Source organism: Anomalospiza imberbis, chromosome 1, assembly GCF_031753505.1.
Source record: "Anomalospiza imberbis isolate Cuckoo-Finch-1a 21T00152 chromosome 1, ASM3175350v1, whole genome shotgun sequence".
Classification (NCBI taxonomy): domain Eukaryota; kingdom Metazoa; phylum Chordata; class Aves; order Passeriformes; family Viduidae; genus Anomalospiza; species Anomalospiza imberbis.
Window position 1 is genome coordinate 142,815,156 of NC_089681.1, and position 23,700 is coordinate 142,838,855.

General features: G+C 38.2%; 1 protein-coding gene across 2 annotated transcripts in view; it reads left to right on the plus strand.

Moving 5' to 3' along the window:
• PTPRN2 (protein tyrosine phosphatase receptor type N2) overlaps positions 1 to 23,700 on the plus strand; it is a 633,132-nt gene that overhangs the window by 41,646 nt on the left and 567,786 nt on the right. Inside the window, exon 1 of one of the 2 annotated variants that reach the window (XM_068174508.1) lies at positions 22,732 to 22,985. The exons of the other annotated variant lie outside the window; for it this stretch is intronic. Within the exon in view, the coding sequence (XP_068030609.1) occupies positions 22,829 to 22,985 (157 nt within the window). The 5' untranslated portion in view covers positions 22,732 to 22,828. Of the gene's footprint in view, positions 1 to 22,731; positions 22,986 to 23,700 lie in introns of those variants that run through there. 2 annotated transcript variants of the gene reach the window in all.

Here is a 23,700-nt window from a genome sequence, read left to right on the forward strand (position 1 = left end):
TAACTTGTCCAGCTTGCTCAAAGCCTCATCCAGCCTGGCTTTGAACACTTCCAGGGATGGGGCATCCACAGCTCCTCTGGGCAACCTGATCCTGTGTCTCACCACCCTCACAGTGAAGAATTCCTTTGTAATATCTAATCTAAACCTGCCCATTCAGTTTGAAATCATTCCTCCTTGTTTTGGCACTGCATGTCCTTGTAGTGCCAAGGACACTTCTCTATCTTCTGCTTTGTCCCAAAGCCTCCTTGGATAACTGTGATTTTTTGCCGGTGTAGTGTAGCTTAAAAGATTTTTGTCTCTCAAAAAGTTTTAAATTGTGAAACTTTTGACAAGTTACTGTTTGAGGGGTTTGCAGGGAGTGTTTGACAATTTTTTTAAGGAAACTGGAAGCCAGATTTGTCCTCAGTTATTTGAAACAGCAAAGTTCATAGAACATTACTGAGTATATACGTTTCCTTTAACATGAAAGCCTATGTTCTTTATATGCAGTAGCAAACTTGACAAAACTACAGAGAGTAGTGGAATTGCAAAGCAGCAGGAAGGCACAGGGCTTTCAGTGGAGATGGTAATTTGCAAGGAATACAGCTGGCTTCAGTTTTAGTTTGGCCACAACCTGCAGTCAGGTACTTGGAATAGTACATCTGAGTATTCATACTGTGGAATTCCAAGGTTTTATAGGAAATAAACCTACAGAACAAAATAGCACTCTTCAGTTCTGGCAAAACAAGTATTAACAGTGCAGTTTCATGCACACTTTAAGGTAGCACAAAGCTCCCCTGCTGCTGAAAAAGCTGCCTGATGGATCTGCCTTCTCCTGAGCAGTTCTGCTCCTGTGCTGTCCGCGTGCTGCCCTGTCCTCTGCAGGCTGGGAGAACTAAACCCACCTAAAGCAAGCCAGAGGAGAAAGAGGCAGGAATGAACACTCAGGCCTGTGACCATGCCAGTACTAAATGCTCATGAAGTTGTTATTTTCCAGTGGTTTTTTTTCCTTCTCCCTATCTCTACAGATAATTATATCCTCTTTTTTCCTGAGACAGAGCCACAGTATAAGCTCCTCAAGGCTACTCATCATGAAGGAGATATTATATTCTTGTGTCATAGAAAGATTTGATCCAGGACAGGTATTTTTTTCTTAGAAAATGAAAGTACCTGGAGCTGGTAAAGGGGCACAAATGACTCTATTAACTTGTCAGGTGTCAGGAGTTCAGGAGATCATCAGATCTAGTCACAATTTCCGCCAGCTCTGAATATTTTCTGCCAACAGTGTGTTTTTAAAATCTTTAATTATGTATTATTATTGTCTCAAACGATTAGGATTATTTTATTTTGCCCTCTGTTCTTTTATCTCTCTTTGCTGTGTTATCCTGGTTAGGTTGCTCTGGTTTCTCCCACCCAGAAGGTTGGTTTCAGTTATTTGGACAATGCTCTCAGGCACACAGTGTGATTCATGGGGCCAGGAACTGGACTTCTGTGATTCTTGTGTGTCCATTCCAGCCCAGGGTATTTGAAGGCAGAATGAAGGGGACAATCCTGGATGCCTTACTTCAGCCCACTGCCCACAGCTCTTTAAGAACACAGTCCTTGACTGCAGAGCAGGGATGCAGGGAAAGTGGCCTGGGAAAGCCAAGAAAACAATTGTTAAAATGACCTCCTAGTGAGAAACACGGAGTCAGTGAACCTCCTAAAAACATTTTTATGCTGCAAGTGGAGCCATGTACTCCTGATGAATCATGCTGCATCTGTAATACATCCACGTCCCAATGTGTCACATCAATAGGGGATTCAAAGGGAATGACAAGTAAAAGCAAGGAGTAACGGTGTGATGGAATGTAAGTAACATTAGTGTCTCTCTTTTTTTTTTCCATCATGCTACTTAAGAGGTCTGTGCTTTGATGTATAATACAAAAGGGCAGCAGTGGAGGGAAATGTGAAGGATGGGTGGGTGTTAGTGATGTGCAAAATAGCAAGCTTGTCTTTAAATGGCTTGGCAAGGACCTAGCTGTGAAAAAAGGCACTGCTGACAACTTGGAATCCCCCTAAGTGTGATGTCCCTTCTCCTTGAACAGTCTTAAAATTGAAATAGAGACAGGCTTTTAGTTATGTACATCTGCCTTCTCATTACTGAAAGTTAGGAAAATTTATATTAATTGATATAAAGAAAGGCTGAAGAATTGCTTTCAATGGGAAAGTTATTTATAAATAATGGTATTTTACTGACATATATACCCATTCTAAACAAAATAGATTAGCAAATAAGGAGCATTTATTGTGATTTTGTTTTATTCTTGTTGCAACATTTACCTGTTTAATGTCTTTGATGATGATGCCTTGCACCAGCTGGCACATGGCTTTCATTTTGCTTTAGTTAAATTCTTGTAACTTACAGCTTCAGGTAGAAACTGTTTTTAAGGAATGCATGCAGTCATGCACTATTTGTTATTTTTAAAACGAAAGTACAGAACTGCTCTGCTCCCCCAATTTGTAGAATAATTATTCTGATGGAGTTAGAAATCTAATTAAACTTTTACACAGATGTTTTGTTCAGGAAGTGTTCTTTGCACTGTTATCTCCAATATGGAATAACACAATGAACCACCCTAGTGTAACTGCACACCAGCTTTGCAGTAACAATCCTTGAAGAAGTAAAGCTTGAAATTTATTAAAGAACAATGAGAGGAAAGAAGGGACTCTTAAAAATTAATTCCCAGCTCAAGGTTAGCTTGAAGCAGTGCCAGGCTCTCAGTCTTCTACTGCTCTTAGCAAAGGGTAAAGTCCTATAGATTAAGTGGTAAGGGCCTCTTCAGCTGCTGATGCACAGGATCTGCAGCAGTTGCAGATAATTTGATTTCTTTTCCTTAAAAAAAAAAAAATAAAGAAAACACATCCCCCAGATATGAAAATATTGCTGCTTAGGGGTTTTTCTGCATGTGCCTACATAAACAAGATAACCTGAATTATTAAAAGTGTGAATATAAAGAGGATTTGTTGTGCCACATTTGTTAAACACCCACACTCTGTGTGGGCACTCAGAAGTAAAGTGATGTTCTTTGAGTTCATCTTAACTGCTGACTTAGCCTTTTCTTCACAGTATGGTTGAGGTTGGCAGGGAGCTCTGGAGGTCCTCAAGTCCAACCCAGAGGCTCAGGCAGGGCCTCCTCAAGCCCAGGATTGTGTCCAGTTGGCTTTTGAGTACCTCTGACAGAGGAGATGCCCCAGTCTCTCTTGTCCAGCTGTGCTGGTGCTGCTGTCCTTATGGTGGAAGTGTCTCCTGATGTTCAGGGGGAGCCTCCTGTGTTTCAGTTTGTCCCCTTTACCTCTGGTCCATCACTGGGCACCGTTGAGAAGAGCCTGGCTCCATCTTTGCACTCTCCCTTCAGATATTCATGCATAAGATCTCCCCCAAGCCTTCTCCAGGTGTACCAGTCTCAGCTGTCTCAGTTTTCCTCACAGGAGACATTCTCCAGTCCCTTAATCATCCCTGTGGCCTTTCCCTGGGCTCTGACCATGTGCAGCAGTCCTGGTGTGGTCTCACCAGTGCTGAGGAGGGGGAAGGATCACCCCTGAATCACTGCTTTAAAAGACTCCTCAAGTGGGGCACAGGACAACATTAGCCTCCTTTGTGATATGGACCAAATCTTTCGAGGCAGCCTTTGGCACTTAAGGACGGAAAACACCTCTTTTTAAATTGCTCCCTTCGACTCATACACTGGGATAGTTTTTAATTATGTACTTTAAGCCCATTTTCCCACAGCTCTCTCTCTCGCTTGACATCTCTTCAGTGAGTAAGACTTTATTTACGATTATATGGTCACATCTACCACTCTAGCTTTTAGAAGTTTGATTTTATAAATACCTGGAAATTAAATTTACAGAAATGCTAATGTATAATTAATATATATATATCTATATTCTCTGAGACATGCTAGGAAGGAGCTCACTGTTAGTGTGTCCTTCTCTGTATTGGAATTTCTACACATTAATGGAAATTATACCATGTTTTTCACAACATTTACTTAATCTTTTCTGGCTTTGGGATTAGCCATCTGGTCTTCGATCCAGTGCTGACTTCAGCCAGGCTGTGAGAACAGGAGGAGAACTGAAGCTATTGCAGTTACCTGAAAATTCAGCGCAATTTACCTCTCTGGCTTTCCCAGGTTGGTGCTCAGTGATACAGTAGCCATGGACCCGGGAGGCATCTCAGTCTTGGATATCCTGTTATCTCTCTCAGATGCTGACCCTCCTTCTTATGGATAAAAACTGTTCTAATCAAATGCAGATATTACTGCCCAGCTTGGGATTTGGGAACAGCACAGGTACATGCTAAAAGAATGCAGAAGTTGGGGTAATTTTTCAGAATTCCAGTACACAAAGAGCCCATAAAGACATTCCTAACAAATTATGATGGTGGTGTTAAATGACACATGGCAAACATGCCCCTACATACTTTTTTTTCTAGATGAAAGATGTGTGCAGCCAGAGCATTGCCACCTGGTAATTTAAGAACTTGCTAGGGTGGCTGGTGAAGTTTTACTTAGGGTGTAAATTTTAAATAGCCTTGGATTCATTAGGCATTTCTTTCTCTGGCAGAGCAGAGAACTTATCTCTTTATTTATTTATATAGTAATTTTTTCTTTGGCATGAAAAAGTAGTTGAATCTATGGTACCTAATTTCTTGCACACTAGAAAATTATATGGATTATTTTAATCAAGATGAGCTTTAAACATGTTGTTTACAAAAAAGTTTACACTGCAATTTTTTTCTTTCAGAAATCTCCTTTCATGTCAGGATGACTGGGAAATGTATAGTGTAAATTCAGTTCAAGACAGAAGCCTATGGGAGGGCTCTTCCTGACTTGTACTCATACTATGTGTATTATTTATCATCCTCAGTGTTCTGTTTCTGCTATTCTTAGCATGTGGCTTTGTTTCATTCAAGCAATATATTGACTGTGAGTACTGGTTAGGAGCAAACCGTACAAGGCAATGAAAATCTCTTTTAATTTTTATTTTAGAAGTTCATGAGGAAAATTATAAGGTGCAAGCAATACCAGTACAAAATTGCTTGCATTTTGGTTGTGTATTAATGAGGAAAAGAATTACTAGAAATAAGAGGTCAGGTTAAAATCTTCCATTTTCCTGTTGTGTGTTTATCTCAGTTTGCACAGGTGAGGTGTGCCATGAAATGCATCCAGCGTGCAGGAAAGTCTGGAGGTAGCAGAGCTGCAAAATGCAGACAAGATCTTCAATGAAGTTTTTTACCTGATAGTAAAATGAGTTATGAATATTTTTTTCACTCACTAAGAAATAAAAGCAAAGTAACTTTTAAGAGTTTCTTAAAAATCATAAAAATCTGCTGTAGTACTTAGGCTTCTTACAGACTGGCAATTTGATTCTTGGTTTCAAATTCCTGGGTGCTTATCCGTTCTCCCAAAGCAGTGAATAATACTCCTGCTTTGATTTAGCACTCCTCCAGACTACTCTTTTTGGATTGGCTAATTTTTATTTTTGTACAAACTTTACTGCTTTGTTTCTGGTCTCTTGTGCACAGTTATTACAGGGAAGGTAAATGTGAAGGGTTTGAGTCCCGCTTATTCCGTAGAGCAGGGTTCTCTCTTGGTCTGTTTTGTTTCCTGTGTTATGGCTGTCACCTTCACTTTGCTCATGCTGTGCTTTCTGTTCCATTTCTTCTTTGGCCAGTGTCAGGAGCTTGGGCTCGTTACCCTGGTGGGGATCCATGCTGCTGATTAATAGCACAAGTGGCTAAAAATAGGTGGAGTTCAAGCAGGAGACATTTGCTGATAATAAGATGTTATGCCTTTTATCCAAGGCTCTCAAATGTGATTCTAATCAGGTGACAGAATGGCCACGACTGCTCACAAGATGAAGGAACTGATGTATAATTTTTAAGTCATCCTCTGCAGAATGGAAACTTCTTTTGAGCAAAACAGAAGGCACAAGCTTGTTAATCAGTTTAAATGTTATCTACAGTTATTTTTTTTTTTTGCCATGGATGAGAGGCTTCTGCTGAGGGAGGCTGTTGAGAGTGTTGTGAAGAGCATGTGACAAATATCTTTTATCCCTTTTCAAAGTGGGAGTCTTGTGTCCTTGTTTAACTGAATTTAGTTTTGCTTGAGTTTGAAATTTTTGAAATTCTGAAATCTATACAATAATCATAGGTGTAATGAAGATGCCAGTCATTATTTTATTGCTTAGCTGGAAATACACCTTCAGATAGTTATTTTTTTTTCCTCAATTTGTATGTAAGTTGTAATTATTCTTGCAATGAAGTTTAATTATGGTTGATATTCTCACATGGAAAGCTGAATACAAGCAACTTCAGGCAACCCTCATACCCCTTGACATTTTTCATGAGTACTGCTACAGTTTGGTGCTCTGTGCTCTTATATCAAGGATAAATATCAAGGATAAATTGTCTTTCCACAAAGTGATAGACCTGTAGTGCACAATTATAAACACTAGAAGTTATACTTTATCTTATAAACATTAGAAGTTATACTATACTGGCTGTAAAGTGAGCACTTTTATGGGAGAGCTGATGACACAAGTCATGTGGGGAGTAAAATGGTGTGTTAGTCTGTTTTATCACATGCTAGTACATTTCCAGAAGTTTAATTTCTAGAGCTTTAACTGAAAGTTTTGTCCTTTCAAAAAGATCATCTGCTTGGAAAAACTGAGCTGGCAAGTTCTTTCATATTCTTAAATTAGAAGTATGTTATGTTTGCTCACTGGAAAGGAAAAGCCAGAAATTTTACAATCATTCAAAGAAAAGTAAAACTTTGTGGGTTTTTTTTTTTTTAACATACTCAACTTGAAAATATTCTTTGTGCATAAAGTAAGAAAAAAATCATAAGCATGAAAAATGCTGCTGGTTGGATATAACCTATACATGTTTGCATTACTTTCCTCATTTGAGCACAAAATACCCTACCCTACCTAAATCTCCTTGGCATTTAGATCCCAGAAGTCTGCCTTTGAAATAACTGAAAGTAAAATTTGCTGTTCAAATTTAGAAAGATAAATACACTGAAGCCTGATTTCCAGCCTAGCCAAAATTCTAGTATTTGGCTCTTTTATACCTCAGAACTTATGACTGGACAATAAGAAAATAATAAATTCATTTTACTGATGAAGTAATTGGGAGTGTAGTGAAGATGGCCGTGCTTTCTAGTGTGTAAAACAGTTCATCTTCTGCTCATGGCTTAAAAAATTGTCTGTTTTATGGTGGAAAGGAAATGTACAGAGAAAGTAAGAGAAGAACAGGGAAGCATTTTGATCTAATAGGGTTGTATTGGGAACCAGAAGGCCTAATGCATTAAAATAGGAGAAAAAAGCTGTCAGTACTGCTGTATTACAAAAAAAAAAAAAAAAAAAAACAAAAACAAAAACAAAAAAACCAACAAAACAAAAAAACCAAACCAAAACAAAAAACTTTTCCAAGAGTCAGGCTAGACAATTTTCTGTTCTGTTGGAGTATTTTATGCCATCTGGCTAGACTGTAAGATCTTTAAGGTAAAATGAGATACACAAGTGGCACATGGACCACTGCTAGGACTTTTAATTGCTTAGTTTTCACAACATCTGGCACACATTATATAACACATTTTCTTCTGCCTGTTAAAGGCAGATAATATTTTTTTACCTGCCTGTCACTAGGGCTTTGAAGAGTCTCATGAAAACCAAAGGAATAAATGAGCCCTGGGGGTGAATTGATGCTTTTCAGACACCACAGTCCAGACACAACCTCTAACTCTACATTTCTAAACAGTGTCTTGCCTCCCACTGGAGCAGTCTTCTGATGCCCTCTCCCTGAACATCTGCTGATGGCCACTTTCATAGCCAGAATCCAGGTCCAGACAGAACTCCACTGTTGCAAATGGCCAGCCTGATGTTCTTAAAATTTGCACACTACTGTGGGACCAGTTAAGTTTCATGGTGGTGGTTTTATTGTGCCATCAGTGCCACCTCAGCTGACTGAATGGCAACAGTCATAAAAGGGGAAGAAAAACATTTTATCTTCTGTTGCCTGTGCTTCCTTCTGCTGAGCTGAGGAGATATAAAAGAGCCCTTGGAGTATCAGAATTGAAAAGGTCTCAGCTGGAAATGGTTGACAGCACTGCCTCCAACAGAACAGGAGAACAGGAAATAAAATGGGACCAAAAAAGTTCACTGTGCAGATATAGCATATACAGAGTTAAGCTTGAACTGGGTCACATAACAGCATTTTTTTTCCCCTTTCTCATTATTTCTTCTGGCTTTGAACCATTTCTTTTAAAAATGAGACCTCTTCAGTTAGTCATTATAACTTAGTGATCCACCAGTGTTTGAGGTATCAGCCTCAAGTGAACTAGGCTGCTGTAGTAAAGTATAATTCAGCTCCTGCATAGCCTTTCTTTGTGAACAGGGCAAACGAGCTTGGATGTGCTCTCTGTTTCTTTGTGCTTGGATTCCAGCTGCTGTGACTGGTTATGGAGGGCTCCTGCATGGCTGTTCTCTATTAGGAGCTCACTGCAGAAGGGAACCTGCTGGTGCTGTGCTTACATCTCTCTGACTGCAGGAAACATCCAGATCCTATCTAGCCATATTTATCTGCATGAAGCTGCAGAAGCTAAAAGTCATCCCACAGTGTTTTAGCACATGCTGAAAAATGAAATACTGTCAGACTCCTACAGTACTTGAAATAGACTTGAAATAGCCTTACAGTTTTGCTCCTTTACACTTTTTCTATAGGGATCATTCAGGGATTCAGATGCAGTGGGGCACAGAAATAGAGAATGAATCTCTCATTTGTTGAAATGAAAATTAACCTTCTGAACTAAGATGGCTTTAGATAAATAGAATCCCCAGTTTCATGCCTACTTTCTGTGTTACACAGAAAGTGCAGAATGAATAATTCACTAAGTGATACCCAAGTTTATAATTTGAAAAGAGAAATGTCTGGAAATTTTCTGTGAATGAGATCTTTGTCATTTTTTAAGCCTAATTGCTACCAGCATAGATGATGGTCTAAAAATATGCTGTTCATACCTATTCAGTGTAGCCAACAAGGAAATTTCATGTTTTGATCAGTAGTATCAGCAGTATAAATCTGCAAAATAACATTATTGGTTCCAATGGTACTTGCAACAAGTAGGAATTTGCCATTAATTTTAAGGTGGCTGAATTTCATTGCTCTGTATACAGTTAAAATAACTTCATAGATGGGAGAAATATTGAACATCAGTGCCTTTTCATACACAACTATGAAGCCATCCAACCTTATTTGAGGGGGGGGGTGCTGTCCTGCTTGAATTTTGCAGTTTCATTACTTTTCCCTTTCTGTGTGTGTATGTGTGATTGTGTGTGTGCTTGATAACAGTTTTCTCCACAGACTGGTTTATTACCCCATGGTTTTACAATGATTAAGTAGTGATTCAAGGAAGATTGAAATGTTAATTTCTTTAGTTCTCCTGTTCTTTAAGAGACCAGCATAGATAGGGCGAACACCACTAAAATAATTTTGGTTCTAATATTGACTGCACAAGTACAGAATGAGATTCTACCTTCTCATTGAGTTGAAAGAAGAAAAACCCCCAAGCTAAGGTTTCAAAATCATCATCTTACTCCCACAGACGATAATTTTCAAGTGGCAGATGATTATTTCTGGAATCAAGAATCTTTCTTACTTCCTGATGTGTCATTTTTTTATTTTTCTAAATTGAATTTAAATACTGTTTAGGTATAGATGTCACACATAACAGAAAAATATAATCTTAAATGCCTAGGTTAGAGGTAAACCTGTGAGGAATGTTCTGGATTTTTTCATGCGTGCAATGATTATTTGAAACCATTCTTTTCTGTATACAGGATGATTTTTAGGCTGCAGCTGTCTTGCTGAATATTAATTATGAAATGCTTGTATTTAAAAATAAACCCATTAGTTTTGTTTCTATCCCACCAACTTATCTTTCAATATATGCCAGTGACCTGCCGTGGTGACTGCATCTCTGAGCCTTAGGTCTTCATGGAAAACCTTCACATTTTAGATTTTTTTTTTAATATCTAACAATATGCCAATAATGTCAAGTATTTTTAGGAATGGATCCTAAAAATATAATACAAAGTTAGATAGCTGTTTTCTACCTTCTCCTTTAAAAGCCCATGTGGGGCTACTCTCTCTTGTCCTAGGCCCCCATCTCTACCATCACACTTCCAGGATGAACTGTGTGCTTTCCAGCTTGGAATTATTTCTGATTCACAGAGTTGCTTATTTAATAACAGAGGGCATTCTGTGTGACTAGAGTAAAATATAGGGAAGGGGAAGCATAATTCTCCATTTTCAAGTAGAAAGGAAGGTTAATTCACTTTTATATTCCTAATTTAGCTGAGGAACAGCAGCAGCAGCTTCTATAATGCAGCAGAAGCATTTTCCCAGACTGCTTTAATTCCTGTTCCTGTCCTGAACATTTAGGAAGCAAACTTCTTATTTCAAAAATCAGTGAAGGCCTGTCAGTGCCTATACCAGGAACAAGATACTCCCCTGGTGACTGTTCCACTCTATATTGTGGAAATATGACCACCTGCAAGACTGGACAACGAGGCACAGAGGAGCAGGCAAGCCAAGGTTACAATGCCCACAGAACTTGTATCAGGCAGAGACATTCAGCAAACCTTGAAACCTCATGAAGCAGTTCAGTGCAATGTACAGGGCCTCCTTTTTTAGTTCTTCCTTCCTCTTGAGTCCTTGTATTGCCTGAATCTGTATTCTTCAAAAATATTCAAATGAATCTTGACAAAATTACCAGTTTTGAAGAGGTAGACTTTTGGTTTTCTGGCATCTTAAGGAACGCAGTAGAGAGGTCTCGTCTCAGGTAACTGTAAGATCACTATGAGAAACCTGCAAGACAAATTGAAAAAACAGAGAAAATTTATATCATGGCTCACTTAGATTATTTTAGAAAAGAAGTCTGGGTTCAGTTGCCTGACAAAAGGGCACCTTGAGTTGTTTCAGGTGCTGTGGGTATTCTGGCTGATGTCCCTGACACTCCAGAAAGGACTGAGTCTCCTACCAGGTCTCTCTGTGCTGTGTGGGTATCTCAGTCTGTGGTATCTCAGCAGTAGAAGAAAATGTTTTGACAACAAATTCCAACCCCATTTTATTGCAATAATAATAATAATAATAATGAATATATATTTTAATACATATATCCTATAGACATGCTTGATATATTTGTATCCATGCAGGTATAATACATATATATATATATATACCTGTAGTTTGCAAAGACAAACTGACACTGATTTTGCAGAGTGCTTGGCACTGAGTGAAGGTGGGAGAACAGAGGTGCAGCAGTTAGTGAGATCAGCAATCCTCTTTGGTGTGTAATTGCAGCTGTGTGCTTCGTGCTTTTGTGTGCTGTGCCTCCCGCTGGGGCAGGCGCTGCACGCTCAGGAGCTTTGCAAGGGAAAACATAATGTACTTTATAATTCTCACAGAAAAGGGAGGGAGAAACCAAGAAAAAAAAATAACAAGAAACAAAAGCAAAGTACTTTTAGCTTCCCTTCATCATAAAGGAAAGAAAGAACACAGCAGGAAAATAGCTTCCATATTTTTAGGCATTTGTGAGTCACCCTAAATCTCTTAGGATATTTTAGTAAAAATTATATTAAAAAAGCTTCTATGAAGTAATGAACTCGTAGGTTTTTCTGTGTGACATATTTCAGTTGCTTTTTTAAATGTTTCTTTTTAAATTCTTCAGGGTAAAGAATCAGTTATCCACCTGGGAGACAAATGTTGTGAAGTGAGCTATGTGGATTGTGAGAGGAAAAAAGACTGTGTAATCTTTTCTGAGGCTGGCTGTAGCATTCTGTGGTTCTAAACTAGACTATCAGTAGCAGCAATAAAGGTGTTCACACATCTGGGAAAGTAGGGGCTGGTGGGATAATCCATGGCCTAAGGGCACTGTCCTGCCCATAAGGACCTTCTGGCAACTGTAGGGTCTGGGCTTAGGCAGGTGTGGTGGAGACAGAGAATGGGTTAGAATAACATCATAGTGTTGTCAAAAAATGACAACAAGGGAATTGCATCCTTAGAGAAGGTTTTACCAACAATGCAGGTAAAGGCTTGGAAGGTCTGGAGTGATAAAAGTTTCCAGTATCCCAGCTGTCACTTGAAAGCTTGTGGACACTTTCATATCCATTACAGAATTAGAGTTTTACAACTAAAAGCAGCACTAACTGAGCAGTAATTATCTTTTATATGTGTTCTACCTTTAACCAAAATGACGTAAATTGTGTGTTATTACATCATCAGATGTCAATGGGCAGAGCTGCTGAGTGTAAGGAAAGTGAGGATTTTCTGAGAGGTGGGGAGGATACAGGCATGTCCACATCCTGTCAGCCATGAGCAGCTCTCTCCCCCTTCCTCACAGTTGCTCCTTGTTGTCATATTTTGTTTAAACTGGGAAGTTGAATAGCTGGGTTGCTCTGATGTAAGACTCCAGCAGACTTGGGCCACTTGAGGACTGTTTTTTCATTGAACCTACATGTTAACTTAATATTTTTAGTTATGTAAAATTGCTAAAAATTGTTGTGGCAATTACTCAAGAAATGGCACAAAAGGTTTTTTGATTTTGTTGTTCTGCCATCACATGAATAGCTAAAGGCAAGTTGAATTGATGGCCAAAACGTTCTAGCTTTAAAAATCCTGAGTCTCTCCTAAACCAAATTATTGCCAAGAGTCTGTGAATACATGTTTTTCAACAGCTCATATTCCAAGAGCACCATTTCCCCCACCATGTACCCCTCTGTAAAAAGTGTTCCAGGAATTTGTACAAAAGGAAGAGAACTGTAGATACAGAGGTTCTTGTTCTTGTCCTTTAACAGATACTCTCCAACTCCGTGCAGGACACTGAAGCCACCTTCTCAAAACAGGCCAGTGCTTGATGTGAATCTGATAGTTAAGTTTTATTTTTAAGAAAGCTAAATGAAGTAGCTGAGTATTGTTTCCTTGTACAGAGTAGTGTGTAATAGCACATCACACTTTGCTTTTTTTGACATACCATTAATGAAACAATTTCAGATCTTTCAGGCATTCTTGTCACAGTCCCATGTAAAAGAGTACTCAAATGAGGTTGCAGAGAAAAAAAAATTACTCATCTGGGCATAATTTTAATATTCTTTTGGCTTTATTTCTGTTGCATGATATATAGGTTGTAGAATAGAGAATAAAGGTCAAAAAACTTTGGATTTTTAGGGTGATTTATTTGTTGCTTTTTTTGGTGTGTGTTTTTTTAAGGTCTTATAAATAGGATTTTTTTGTAAACACTGCATTGATGTAGAAAGCGTTGCATACACATTGTTACTTGCTTTCTGTAGAGTATTGGATTCAGAAACAACATAAAATGAGATTTGTAATATATTCATCAAATAGAAAGTCTCCAAGTATAGTTTTAAACATTATGTTTTAATGTTTTGGATGAAGTTCAAATCCTGAAGGAAAAAAAATATTTTTTTGAATAATACTGGTTCATTAGAATAATTTAAGAATTTTTAAGAGGGCTCCCATATGAGGTGCCAGACTGATTCTAAACCTTGCTGAATATCATGTCTCAGAGAATTATGCAAATGCTGGTCAACTGCAGACTGAAGACTCATGTGTGGAACTTCATGAAATATTAACATCAAGAATTTTTTGGAGGAAAAAATAAAATCAAGTGTTTAATTAATGAATCTTTGGAATCAACTTGCAAAACTATCAATGGGATTATTATAAAACAACTTCTGTTCTCAAAATGCCTCCAAGAAATGAGACAGTCCCCTTCTTCTAAATTCTCAGAAATCCCAAGACAGTGTCCTGTAAAGTCAGTATAAGATGCTAGCAAGGAAATTCAGGGCTGTTCTTAACTCTGCACCTTGGACTTTTTATCACTTTTAACACATCATGCATTACAGAAATGTTTGTGGACATTATTCTCCCGCACTTCCTTTCTCAGACCCTCTTATTTTCTCCCATTTCCTCTTTTCTTGTAGATTTTTCTTCAGATGTTGCACAGTGAAGTGTTCACTATTACCTCTGTTCTTCCTCCAGTATTTTCTTCTGAATTTGTACCTTTCACTTTTTCCAATTTTCTAAGTTTCCTCAAGCCCCTTGATTCTCTAAATTTCCATACAGGGAAAAAAAAAGAAAACCAGAACAAAACAAAACAGAACAAAACCCCTCTGAAGTAAATGTTGGTAATTCCTTTATGAATTAATAGGTCCCATTCTTTTTTCATTGTGTATGCTCTAGGCTAATTATTGTTACTAGGGAGAGGCTGGATTCAGCAGACAAAACCAGCTCTGGAGTTCAGAGCAGCTTGGTGGAGCAGTGGAGGAAGCTGGGAGGAAGTTCCTGACTGGTGAATAGTGATGTGAAAATCCCCATTCCTTTCTCTTTTCCATTATGTGCCTCCTACCCGGTAACTCTCAGTAGCAAAGAATATCCAGGAGAGGATAGGGAATGAACACAGAGAAGTCTGTAATACCGAAATAAATTTTCCTTTTCCCCCACCTTTTTCCTTTGTTTTTTTACAAAGGAAAACCAGAAAAGACAAAAAAACTTAAAGAGAAAAAAAAAATAGGCATTTGGACCCTAATTCCCTGCTTGGATATTTCAATTCCATCAAAACCAACAGGTGTTGGAGGCTAAGTTAATGAGAGCTGGTGTCTCTATGGCTACAGTGTAGCAAAGGCTTTTGTCTACTCTTAATGGGTAAAGCACCTATGTAAATTCCTGACAGCATCCAGCCTTCAGATTTTTTTTTTTCCTTCATAAATGGATTTGGTTAAGTGCAGTTTCTTTTTGGTGGTTACAGGAGTGCAGAAGATGAACTTCTAGAATCTGAGAGGTTTAGTCTTCTAATGATCTTTTTTCCTTTTATTCCAGACAGAGAAAAATAGTCTTTTGTGTACTTTTTAGGAAGGAAACAGAAGATGAATTCTGGTGCTACTCAGCATGCACACTATTTGTCATATTTCAGAATCATCTCTAATTTCCTTGGCTTCCTCCCCAAATTGCTTTAATCATTGGGCTTTTTCTTAACTACATCTCTGATGTGTGTCATTATTGTGGCTGCCTCTCAACAACTAGCCTAGGGAAAAAAACATCTCAGTGGTCTCACAGAGTAGGCAGAGCTGCTTCACAGACACAACAGCAGGATGTATTCTAGGACAGCTGGCTCTACTGCCAGCCTCAGAAACATCAGGGTGAGTCAGGAGTAATTAGAGCTCCATTACTGGTCAAAATCAAGACCATTCACTCTCAGTTCTTTCAAATAGGTGTAATTTCACAAAAGTAAGTAGAAGCAGATCATTTTATTCTGTGATAAATTTAAACATCTGTCTGCAATGAGCTTTGACTCACTACAGAATAGATTGAATTCTTTATCAGCATAGCAAAGCATTGTCCTAATTCTGTCCCTTGTCATCGTGATGCCCATGTAGGTGGTTACAAACACTACAGCCCAACAGGACTTTCACAAAGCCACAAGGTGCTGCACATGGATTGTTTGTCAAGAGATAATTTGTATTGATAGGGACAGCTGAGCTCTTGGTAGCTTTAAAAAAATATCTAGTAGATAAACACTTTTATGATTTCTGATTTTTTTTCCCCCTATGGAAAGAGAGTTTTGGGCATCTTCGTAAGAACTGTTAACTTTGATGTGCTACCAATATCCTTGTGTGACCTGTTTCCCATAACTCTGTCCCATCCTACAGGATGCTGCCGCTTCATTCGCAATTCAAATTCCCAGAGCAAATTGTAGAGATAAATCTTGATGTCACAGTCCATTGAATTTTACCTAATATTATTATTTTTCCCTCCAGAACTCCAAGAAACTATGACTTTCTTCATTGACTTTCATTATGTTTCTCCAGTACATGAATAATTAATGTGGATTACTCTGGACTGTTTAAACTCTTTATTAAAGAAATTACCTAGTGTATAAAATAGTGTCTCTTCCATTAGAGGAACACAGGTGATTTCAACACTCTAAATTAACATTATAATGTGATTCAGAAACGCATGATAAAGGCATGAAGCTGTTTTTCCAAACAGCAATTTTTACTGTTTTCTACACCTATCAGACCTCCGTATGGATACAGAGAAATAGACAGATTTAGACTAGTGGTTGGGTCCTGCCTTCCTTTTTTGGAGCTCTTCTATAAGTGTAGCTCCCACATCCATGGGTGCTGTTGTCCAGATTAGAATTATTTCCCTGCAATAAATGACTCTGAACTAGCCCCTTGCACTTCAGACTTCTTGGAGTTAGGTGTTTCTTTTTGCCTTCCAAGTTGTTTTCACCAAATCCACATCGTAATTTTAACCCAAAAATTGTAACCCAGATCAAATTAACAGTGAAGTAGAGATGAAGCAAAAAAGGAGAGGGATTTTTAAAAAAGTCTGAGGAAGGAAAATAGAGGGGATCCTATGTGATAGGCACTTGGTCACACTGCAGCTCTTTGTACAGGCATCATTGGTTGAAAGATGCTGTACTGTTTTCTGAGTAAAACGGAACATAAAAGCCAATAATAGCAGAGAGGTCCTCTGCAAAAAATGGTTTCTGCCTTTGAAATCTGCTTAATATATTGTTGGGAAAGGAATATTACCCCCAAATTTTGGGTAATTGCTTAGTTTTAGAGGCAATATAAGTGTATGAGAATTGCTGTAAATTCTGGTTATGTTTTTTTAAGCACCAAGAAGATACTCATTAAGAATGTCTGCCAAATAATGAAAAGAAAATTTTGGCACTTGTTAGAGGCAAATGAGAAACATGTCTCTTTTCCTTCCTTTGATTATGGAAATAATGGGAGTCTTCCCAAAACAGAAGACACAACTTTAAAGAACCATTAAAAAAAAACATGAATCCGGCTCTTGAAGACTGAGTAGTTTCAGAGAACAGGACATAAGTTCCTTAACCATGTAAGTGTTTTGGATATTTTACCTGAAAGAGTTATCTTCCAAAGCACATAACCCCCAGACAGAGTTCCTGTTTCCTTTAGCTAATAGGTTCATTACTTCTTTGACCCAGCTTGTCTTAACCCTCACTGTGGAAGACATCTAGAATTATGTTATAATTAGGATTCAGAATTCACTCCTGTACTGCAATTTTGTAAAACAAGTATGCTGGAATAGACTGGCAGTTAGTGATGGGCAAAATGAGGTTGATAGATATAATGATGGCAGCAGTTCTTTCACAGAATAAATATCACAGAGGCCTCTGCAGTGCAATGCCTGCTGGCTTGTGTGCAATGATGTTGAGGAAGGCAGTGCTGGTAATGTCATACTCTGCTGGATGTAAGCTTCAGTGTTATATCTTTTGGCGATGAATGATACCAGAAGGTTTTGCTGCCAACAGATTTTGTGGGCAAGGATATTGTACAGGCAATGGCAGGTAAAAAAATCAGGCTGCTTGTTAATGTATTTAAACAGTGAAGTGGAATTTAGATTCAGTGGTGTTCAGCTTTCAGAATCTCTGCCAGGCACAAAAGAAAGTTTTACTTAGCTGCAGTTGGGATTTCAGTGGGCGTTGGGTGATTTTAGTTCCTGCCCAGAAATTAATTCAATTTTAGCAACTGGTGACCAGAAGGTGTTTAATTGCAGTTACTGAATGCCTGCTCTGACCTTTATGACATTTTGTCTACAGTTTGTGAGTACTCCAATTACCAATTTTTAATTTTGAAGGAACAGATCCTACATTTTGTATTGTAAAGGTGCTATTTTTTCCTCAATATGGGACACCCAAATGGCAAAAATCTTTTGTTTGGAGCTGTGTTACTCGAGTAAATCACATTTGACCCCTTCTGCCACAACTAAAGGTAAAAGATTTCAGTCATGATCCTAAGAGGTAATATTTGCGATGTTTTAAAATTATCTTCTATTTATTCTACAATAATGGATTCATCTCCTTTTTTTACAATATAAATAGAGAGCATGTTAGTGTTCAGTATAATTAAGTATTAGTGGAGCTTCTTGTTTGGCAGATTATATCTGTGCTCCCCATTTTCCTTTGAGTGAATGGCGGTCTTGCCAAAGAAATAGAGTTAGACAATGTAGCAGTGAGAGAATTGTAATTTTTCAGAGGAGATAATTCAAGTTCTTTTAATGCTTACTGTGAAAAAATGACAAAATGGCTCATCAAATGGTGAATGAGCCACTCTCTGAGTGCTGGGCAAATGCAAACGCTATTCTAAAGCTTTCTTAGTGATGGACTTTCAGTGTCTCTTCATGACCTGTTATTACTGCTCACATCTTCAATTATTCTTAGTGGTGACCTTTTCTCAGTGCTCCCCAGAAGAAAAGCCCTACATCATTGCAATCATGGCATAAGTAATCAGATAAGCTAATAGTATTCTCACCACAAAGCAATTCCTTTCTTTAGTGATGAACATGCTCAGACTACTTACGTGCAAAGTTAAAGATCTATTTTTTTTCCTCTAACTGCAGAAAGGACAAAGTAATGATTTACATAGTGAGAAATAATAATAATAAACACCATAGCATTTCTGTACTATTTTGCCTATTTCATGCACCAATCCATACATGTTGAAGGGCAAGTGATATAAAGGAGTTAGCTGAAGTACTGCTATGTAATGCCATTGAGGCTTCAGGGGCAAATCTTGGCTCTAAGTTTAGTACTGAAATTTTTCCTAAATGAATGAAAACTCTATTCTGTGATGAATTATTCTGGCTAGAGGAATATTTCAATATACAAATCAGTGTGTATGAAAAATGATTGAAAGAAGGGGTAAATCTGAGATGAGGAAGTGTTAGCACCATATGGTAACACTTATGGGAAATCTTTCCTTACTTTACTTTGGAAACTTTTCATGTAAAAGATTGCACAGTCCTGCAGTTAACCACTGCAGGGATTTCTTTTGTCATCTTTATGACTGTTAATTTGGATTAGAGTAAAGCCTGGATTCTTCACCAGGGATAAGTGCTCCTTTGTATGAATCTTTGTACATGCACATAATTTAAAAAGAAAGGAAAAAACCCTTCTCTCAAGAGTTTGCAGTATTACAAAAACATCAGGCACACATTACACTCAAAAAACATAAAAGGTGGAGTGCAGAAAGAAGATCAAAGCTCAGTGTATTTTATGGTGACAAATGTTTTTCTCACTTTCCCTCTTGGGAGAAAGACTCCCTTTAGTATTATGTGCCACTCTAATATTTTTCTTGACCACATTGATTTACTGTTCTTTCAACACTTTATTACTATCCGAGCTGTTGTTGATAAACCACCACAGGTTTCAAGGGCTTGGTAAAATATCTTTTCCAGTGTAGAACATTCTGGATATCCTGAGAACCTGAGGAGACACCAGAATGTAACCAAACCTACGCCTGCTTGGAAAAGCTCTGAATTGAGATAGCAAGACACAGCAAATTCTGCCCTTCTTTTACCTCCTGCCTCAGCTCTCTCTCAGTCACACACTGGAAGGGAGGCGGATGGGGAATGGCTGAATGTGTTGGAAGGGAAGTGGAGGGCATGGTGGACTGGACTGCCAGAAATTGCCAGCAATCAGTACTGATCAGGTGACAGTGTCCTGACAGTGATCCTGCTGCTCACCTGCAGGAGTGAAAGGAGAGGGCACTGTATAGTAAAAATGTGGCGAATTCCAGATGCAGGGAAGAAATGATGATGTCTGGCTCCAGATCAGAAGGCTGAAGGATAGCTTTATTAAAACTATACTATATTACATTAATATAGTATTTGAAGAGATATTATACTATTCTACATATTTTCTTCTTACTTACCTAACTAACAAACTCGTGACTCTGTGCTGAGAGTCCGAGCCACAGCTGGATCCAATTGATCACTGAACCCAAACAACCTTCACCAGAATCCAACCCAGCAATCACTGCAGGTAAACAATCTCCACACCACATTCCACATGGGGAAAACAAAGGAGCAGAGATAAAGATTGTTTTCTTCTCTCTGTGCTTCTCCTGAAAGACAGAATTATGTCTCTCTGTCCAGAAAATGTGAATGTCACAGGCACTGGGTGGGAGGAGCGGTGCCTGGGAATGGTATGCATGTGTTTGGGAGGGCAGCTGTGTTCTGGTGGTGGGACAGTGTTTTGTAGGAGTTAAAAAAGAAAGATTTCTCAGGAAGAGAATGGAGGAGTTTGGAACATAAAAATGAGAAAGGGAGAAAAGGAATAAAAATAAAAATTTAAAAGGTAGGGCCATCCTGTGTTTTTATCACAGTGAATGCTAAAATGAAACTAAAGCAAGGAAGGCAGTCAATCAGTTGATTTTTCACAGGCAATTGGTAAGTTTTGAGTAATGAGTATATACTTACATTTCATGTGCACATACCTATGTAACCCCAGGGTTTAGGAAACTGGGATGAAATTTGCTTAAAGCCTGTGATCAGCTTTAAGTACATTTTCCCCAGACATTCTTGCAATTTTGGGTAATTCTAGACTTGTTAAGCACACATGTATGGCAGACAGATGAGGATGTGTTGAATAGATCACAGCTTTAGCAGACTGAGCAAATTTATTGCTCACCTCTAATAGTGAGCAGAATATTTCTCTCTCAAACAGATTACTTCCCCCATCATTTTTCTGCAAGAAACCTTGTTTCATTTTTCCTACCAATGTGTTCAGATTATCATTCATTATTGCTGGGCCTCATCTCGTTTTTTTTTTTTTTTTGTTAAAGCTATCCCAGTTGTGTGGGTTGAGCACTTCTAAAATGTAATTATTGGACCATATCTATTAATCCTAAAAGAGGAAAATAAACATGTGATTCACAGTTTAGAGTCTTCCACAGCTGGGGCTAAAGACCCAAGGAGGCATTGACCTACTCAGGTGTTTCCTTGTTTCTTACCCTCACCAGCAGTGATGAGCTCACCCTGCAAGGTCTCCTGACCTTATCTTGCAGCCAAATGTGAAATAAACAGGTAAATGTGGGGTGTATTTTCGTTCTGGACTATTAAAATGTTAAAGATTGTTGGCATATTTTGATTAAGGGAACATATAGTGGCTAAAATGTTGTGATGGCAGGGGTTTGTAAGGTCTGCAAATGTGAGGAGACATTAAGTGCTTCTATGAAAGTTGTAGTAAGGGAGTGAAAGGAAAAGGTAGGGAGCCCTCAATAACTCAAAAGATTTAAAAGGCTTGTATTTTTCCAGTTTCGGAAGAAATGTAGCTGGTTTTGCCTGTTGTTTGGGTTTTTGTTTTGATGATTATAAGACAATTTTTGATAAACAGGAGGGTCTATGACCTACTTTTAATTTAGAAAAATGCTTACAGGATTTATGGCATTCTTGGGAGAGATGTTTAGTTTGGGTTCATAATGAGTTGGTTAACTCATAAGGACAGAGAAATTAACATAACATAATCTATTTGAATCATCAGTCAGTGTCAATTTAAAAAAAATATTTTCCTGATAAGAGAATTTTTCGGTTTTTTTAGATGAAGTTCAAGTGACTTCATCTGCTGCCTTGACTGTCCTAACCTTCAGAGGCTCCTTGTATAAGTCAAAACAAACAATATATTCCAGTGCAATTTAAACTTTCCTATTTTTTTCTTTAGGAAAGCAAAACTGCTGTATGATAAAGAGAAGGAAATAGTTTTATTAGTGTCTCATGAGAAGAATAAGTTGAAAAAAAACCCATAAACTTTTAGGTCCTGTACTTGCAGCAGTATTTTGTGATTATGTTTTGCTGCTGTTCTGAGAAACAGCACTGGAGATATAGAAGGGGAGGAAGGGGAGGCGAGGCAGAAGAATTTGCAAGGCCCTATGGAATCTCTTTTTGTGGCTATTTAATAATGCCACAAAATAATGCACCATGTAAATATACTGTAGTGTACATTATATACAGTATGTTAACCTGATTTGTCACTACTGAGATGTGGAGACCATGCAAGTGTTAATAAAGAGTTTAATTTCAATGAAAGTTTGGTAAGAAAAGTCTTTAAATTCTACATTTGGCAAGGCAAGGTATGCTGGATAATTATGTGGGGACTTTGTTCTTTCAGGGCTGCTATGTGAAGTGAGATTGGGGCTTTAGATTTGGTGTTTGAAAGTAATGTATCAACAGTTTATGTGTACTGGGAGATTTTTTTGACAGAAAATCCAATGTAATTTTGTTCCCATAAGGCATGAACTGAATTTAATATATTTTGGAGGTGATACCACTTCACTCTTCAGAGTTGACTTATTACCACCATTCCTAATAGTGGGTAGATGATATTTAAAATGAAATATGACACTTAGTGTTTCAGCAAATAGCAGGAGATAAATTAGTAGCTAAATTAGCATATGGATTGGTTGGGTGAAATATGCATAAAAATCAACTCTAGCAATAAATAATTTGAAACAAAACATTTTTCAAGGCATTTTGGAGGTCCTTGTCTATTTTAGAGTAATCCTACATGGATGTAGTTTACTATGCATTGACTTCATTAATTTTCTCTCCAAGACATTGGTTTACAAGTCTGATTGCATCAGATTCCTTGCTGCAGTGAGCATCAAATAAACAACAGTTATTAAAAGAGAAACTAAAACACAATAATGCCAGTTTTCTTTCGTGCTTTTCATGGAAAACTTATTAGTCAATAAAGTAAAATCAGAGTTCTGAAAAGAAGTAGCATGACTGTTGATTTCTTTGTACCTAAGCAGGTTCTTTTTGTATCTGTATTTTTCTGCTTCTGAGAATATCAGTGTGTTATTACAGGATGGCCTATCTCTGGCAGGTGGCTACAGACAGCAGGTGGTTGTAATCCCAGCTCCCAGGTGCTTCAAATCAGTAGAGTCAGGTGAACCTGTCACTGTTTTAATGTGCCACTCCACTAGAAATATTCCTGGCTGCAGCTTCTCTTCTGACACCTTTTGGATCCACAGCACTGCAGAATGGGAAATAACTACAAAACTGCCCGTCTTCCGTCCATCACAGGACAAATGCAGCAGCATTTGGCTGGACACAGATATTTCAGGTTTCTGGTTTTAATTCTTTTTTATTCTCTGAGGAAAAAAAGGAATACTGATTTTTCCTAGCCATAAAACCTTTTTTTTAGAAGAGTTACCTTCAGATTTCTGGAAACAGGCACACTGAAGTATACATTTCCAAATCTAGTGTATATTGGTGCAACGTGCAGTTCAGGCATCCTCCTGCTTGGCCGTGTCAGTAGCAGTGCTGCAGTCAGGTATCTTCAGTGAGTTTCCAGACACTGTTCCAGGTCAAATGGTTCTTACAGCAGACCTGTCTGGAGCAAAATCATCCACATCTCAAGAATATGTTACAAACCACACTTTGTGTACTCTGTGGGCACATGCCTTTCTGCCATACTCTGTGTGAAGAAGCTTTCCTGGTCTGAAACTTCCCTTTCAAAAGGTACCAAATTTACTGGGTAAATGGTACCAGTTTGCTGGGGCATGGGTAAAAGGATGAGAGAACTCTTTTATTCCTGTGCATGTTGTAAATCTGCGTAAGGTTGTGTATGTGGTCTTTGCAGGCCAGGTGTGGGATGGCTGTGAAGGACTCTGTTGGTTCTCCAACATGTCTTGGATTCACATAGCTGGGCTGGCCTAGCTCAGACCTAGCATGTGCTGCTGAATCCTGCTGAGACACACAGCATATCAGTTCAGGCTTAGTGAGGTGCTAATACAGTTATCTGCTGAAAGGCTTTTCAGAAATTCCTAAGTCACTCT